The sequence below is a fragment of the Macrobrachium nipponense genome, chromosome 33, assembly GCF_015104395.2.
Source record: "Macrobrachium nipponense isolate FS-2020 chromosome 33, ASM1510439v2, whole genome shotgun sequence".
Lineage (NCBI taxonomy): Eukaryota > Metazoa > Arthropoda > Malacostraca > Decapoda > Palaemonidae > Macrobrachium > Macrobrachium nipponense.
The window spans coordinates 8,876,810-8,881,809 of NC_087219.1; the positions used below are offsets into that span (position 1 = coordinate 8,876,810).

Consider the following 5,000-nt stretch of genomic DNA (forward strand, 5'->3'; position numbering starts at 1 on the left):
TCAATTTATTATCTTCCATACAAATTTGTCTTTCGCTGATTAACATTATCAGAAGTAGCTTAGGTATTCAATCTATTATGCATGCATTCTTCTATCATGTTTCCTGCAGTCTTCGAGATTGTTTACTTAGGAAATGTTTACTTAGGAAAAATAATGGAAACAAATTACGAATCAAAGCAAGCAAAACAGAAAGTTTGGACATGAAATCAGAGGGATAAGATATGATAATTCTAACAAGCTATCTTAACAAAAATGACAGTTCAAGAAACCTATCCCAAAATAAGAATCTAGTGATATCACTATCAATACTTAAATCACAGGCGAAATGGCTTATATGACAAATTTGTAAATGACAAATAAATAAAACAGAACTGTAGGTACTATGGAAAATTATTTTTTTTTCACTGCTTTGGGCATCACTAATCAATATCTGATTTGTTGCTGCCTAGCAGTACTTCCAATCTTGATGATCCTTGGGTCGACAATATACAGGACATTCCCAAAACGTTTTTGGCCTCTTGAAGGCCTTCATGTAGGACTTTTCTCCAATGTACGTAAAGTTGACCCTCTTGCTTGGAAAAGGCTTGTTCTTACCAAATGATCTACAGGAGTAGGCGTCGTGGGGCGTGATATTCATGCTAGCAATTGGCCACAACCTTCTCTGTGGAAATGAATGGAAAATGGGTCGTGTAATTGCTGAACGCCGTTCTTGTGGCTATAAATGTAATAAAGTAAATGAGTTTAATGGTGACACTTTCGACGTAGAGATAAATAAAATGATGCAAAACTCTATAGGAAGTTAAAAACTGGTATCAATTAAAAGTAGTATATGATAGAATAATGTAATAAAAGTTTTGTGTGAACGAATGACAATTTGAAAAGTGCAGTAGAAGAATAGAAGCGATCATATACTGGTATGCAATGGGATGGAAAAGGAAGCCCACAATAAAGTAAGTGAAAATGGAGGAGTCTGTTAGGAAAATTAGGTTTAATTCTGACTTTGAACTCATGAGGAGATAGTAAATTGTTAGGGAAGTAAATGGAAACAGAAAAGTTAATGAGTAAATTAAATTCTAAATAAGAATACAATTGGCAAGATATATACTGTCTGACGAAAAATGCAGTTCTGCGTCAATGAAGTTTGGGCACCTTGAAGAATACGTTAATGCAGAGGAAAAAGTCAAGGGATTAGTGTATTTGTGAGAATACTACAGGAGGTGACTACTGAAGATGTAAGTAAGAACAATTCGAAAGTTCAAGAATGGAAAGATAGCAGCAAGTGAAAGGACTACAAGTGAAATCAGGTGGTGTGACTGAATGGTTGAATGGGACGAGGGAAAGTTTCCATATTTCCATGAGAGTAAATATGAGGGGAACAATTAGACCTCTGTATAAAGGTAATGGTCATTAATTGTTTGCTATTGCAATATCTCTCAGGTTTATATAAGACGTTGATGACATTGACAAGGCATCATTGGATGTTGTGAATCGGGAAATGTTGAAGCAACCGAGGGGAATCATAGCTTTACCTTTTTCTAACAGGACCTAAAATACTTCAAATATTTTGTTGTAAAGCTTTTCGCTTACTCGGGGAATAAGCCCACTCACACTTTGTTGTTGTGTTGTTCTTGCTGTGTTTTTGTTGGGAGAGAGGTAGGAAAACTCTATGGAAAAGGCTATATAAAGTCTTTGAAAAGGTGTTTCGCATTGAGTTAAAGATACAGGAATTTTAGGATAGGAGATTTATGATTTATTTATTAGAATGAAAATGTAAAAGGAATAAATAATGTGTTTTCTAACAATACAGACCAATTATTTCTAATAAATTTAGTTTGTTCATTTCAATTTTGGTTGGTGAAACTACACACTATTTGACCATAGATTTTAGCACGCACTGTTAGTAAGCTGGAGGTCGGGTCACACTTTGCTTTTTTGTAATCATGAAGTAAATTTAATGGAAACTTAACATTCTGATTTGTATAGTGACATCAGTTACTGCTTACGAAGGATCATCATCAGCTTAAGTGAGGGGCGACAATGCATCTGTCAGAAAATACGGCGAAAACATTATATAAAATTGTATTTTGGTTACTTAGTTAATTCCTCACACTCCTCACAAAGACAAGTCCTGTATTAAGAAGGCATATAGAATTTAGGCCAAAGGCCAAGCATTGGGACTTATGAGGTCATTCAGTGCTGGACAGATTTTAGTTATAAAAACTGAAAAAGAGTCTGACCCTACAATCCACGAACTGCGTAAATGATCATGTTAATTCCTCTGTAGTTTTCACTTCACTTAATCATTTCATAATCTAAGACTATGATAGCATATTGATAACTGATAACAGGCCTGTTACAAATATTTTTCGCCTAAGAGAATGCGCAGATTGCTGAAATTGTCAGAGTTTGCAACTAACATGAAATATAACTGTTGGCACATTATCAATAAATTCATTTGTCAACCCAAGTTTGCGCATAATGGAGAAGGTCTAGATTACATCTCAAAAGGAAATGACTTGTAAAATGAAGATTTGGACTGGAATTTAGGTTTATAAAACCTTAAAGGACAATTCAGATATAAACGCTCATCAAGACACAGTGAACTACACAGTGATGAGATAAAAAGATTTGTAATATTGTGTTTTTTACATTTATATAAATTGATCCAGTGTCAAATATGTCAGAAATAGGAAAGAAAAATAAAACTACACCGACCCTTGTAAGTAAAAAAAAAAATACCACAAACTCTTACAACGAACACATGCCCAGCTTTTAATAACTTTGAAAATTCCTCATTCATATATATCATTTAGCTATAGTTAACTAACGCCAAAAAAGAAAACATTTGGATTTTTATGGATCAATATTTTAGTATGGAATTCCACAAATAGTTGTCTGACACTGGAGGTGAAATTCATAAGCAATGTTTAAAAGCTTTCCAAAGATATTCAGCGTTAACGAAGGGAAGCCTATGGTATACCACCCCGAGTCTGGAAAAACAAGGACAGTGATGAGCTAAAAAGAAGGAGAATCAGTTGGAATACGCACTCCCATAACAGGCTGATCAGCCCTGGACCAAGATGACTCTCTGAGAATACGGGCTGTCACGTTGAAGATCTGGTCAGGCTTCCAGGTGTTGCAGCCACCCCACATCCCGGCCAGCATAGGTATTCCATGGAATGGGTGGTCTCTCATCACATGGAAACACTGAGGAGAAGACAGTTCGATGCTATCATAAATATAGGCAGGCTTAAGTGAGAGATATTGCCAGAGTGATATTTTCAGTTATTGCTACTTTTTTTTCTTAATTTCTATGACGTTTCGTCTAATGAGTTGTCGGTTTAGAGAAGAGAGAGAGAGAGAGAGAGAGAGAGAGAGAGAGAGAGAGAGAGAGAGATACCAGTGGATTCGTACGCAAACACTTGAATCTAAGTAAAAACAATGACAATAAAAAATTTGCTCTGTTATAGCTACCATTAAACTTTGTTAAAAGGTATTATTGTTTTTATCTTATTTTTTTTATCTTATTCATCCTATTTAACTAGGTGGTATTTATAATGTGGGGTTCCAAGTTGCATCCTGCGTCCTTAGGAGTCCATTACTTTTCTCACTATAAGCTCTGTTTCTAATAGCACGCTCTTCTGCATGCATACACACACACACACACACGCACACACACACACACACACACACACACACACACACACACACACACACACACATATATATATATATATATATATATATATATATATATATATATATATATATATATGCATTAAAATACTAATGTCCTTTAATATCCGAACACTCTACCTTGGAAATATGAAAATATATTATCTCTTTGGATAACTCGAATTAGATATCAAAGGACATTTGTAGCTCAATACTTGTATATAATCCTAGGTTATGTGATAATATATATATATATATATATATATATATATATATATATATATATATATATATATATATATAATTTAACTTTTTGTAGTAACATCCCAAGTAGGCGAAAATCATATTAAAGTCAATAATCAATAATGTCATGAAGTCCTTGCATGCATATCCGAATGCATTAAAATCATAAGTTGGTATGAAGCTTCAATATCAAAGAAAAAAATGATGGGGCACATCGAGTCTATACGAAGGAAATGTTCAAAGGTTACTTTATAAATGTATAAAATTTGTGCGTGCGTACGATACGTTTTCCCCCTATTGAACTGGGTGGAGCTAAAGGTTTTAAATATGATGGCTTTTCTGTTTTCACCAAGTTTTAACGGGCTGAGGTCGTTAGCCTGAGATCTGGCCCGGCAGATGCTCAAGGTTAAACCGACGGTTTCTGGCTTTCCTTGGCTTTCACGCGTCGCTCCATATTGCTGATGAAAAGCAAAAACGCTGTAAAAGTAGATCCTTGAACATGCTTACCGTCCCGTCTGCCAGCCACTCGTTCACAGCGTCAACTTCTCGCTGCAAGATCGGGGAATCCGAGTCTCGCACCATGAATTTGTCGACGAGATTATCGCCCATCGTCGCGAACCTCCACACTCTTCCGACGGAGTAAGTGATGTTTCCGAACACTGCAAGAAATAATAATGATAATCGTAACAATACTAATCAGCCTACTGTGGATGCGCAGCTGAGCCAGCTAGCCAATCAGAATTCGTCGCTAAGGTGCCTATGCCTTGCAACAGACTGTGTATACTGTAGGACTCAACTGCCTGATCGCATTTCCGCAGTAACGATTCGCTTTCACTTACCCGGAAGCCTCTCGACATCGCAGAGGTCGAGATGAGGATGCTTGCAAGCCAGGTCACACATCCATCTGGTGATGTTCGGATTACTCTCGTCGGTTCGGTAGTAGAGTCGGGTCACCCAACCTGGGTAGACTTCTTCGATTCGAGGCAGTATCATGTTCATCCCATCGTAGTATCCAGTCGGGTAGGGACCGTAAATGGAGTAACTGACCACCTGAAGCACAAAAGCAGGTGATAAAGTTGTAT

The 5,000-nt window shown here is 36.5% G+C and overlaps 1 protein-coding gene across 2 annotated transcripts in view; it reads right to left on the reverse strand.

Moving 5' to 3' along the window:
- The window catches only part of LOC135202672 (uncharacterized), an 11,081-nt gene that overhangs the window by 1,538 nt on the left and 4,543 nt on the right, over positions 1 to 5,000 (reverse strand). Inside the window, exons 3-6 of one of the 2 annotated variants that reach the window (XM_064232158.1) lie at positions 4,758 to 4,968; positions 4,426 to 4,577; positions 3,049 to 3,207; positions 1 to 661 (exon numbers count right to left, since the gene is read on the reverse strand). The exon at positions 1 to 661 is cut by the window's left edge and continues 1,538 nt beyond it. In XM_064232158.1, coding sequence (XP_064088228.1) covers positions 446 to 661; positions 3,049 to 3,207; positions 4,426 to 4,577; positions 4,758 to 4,968 — 738 coding nt within the window. In that variant the 3' untranslated portion in view covers positions 1 to 445. The remainder of the gene's footprint in view (positions 662 to 3,048; positions 3,208 to 4,425; positions 4,578 to 4,757; positions 4,969 to 5,000) is intronic. The other variant, XM_064232159.1, reaches the window with a different exon arrangement.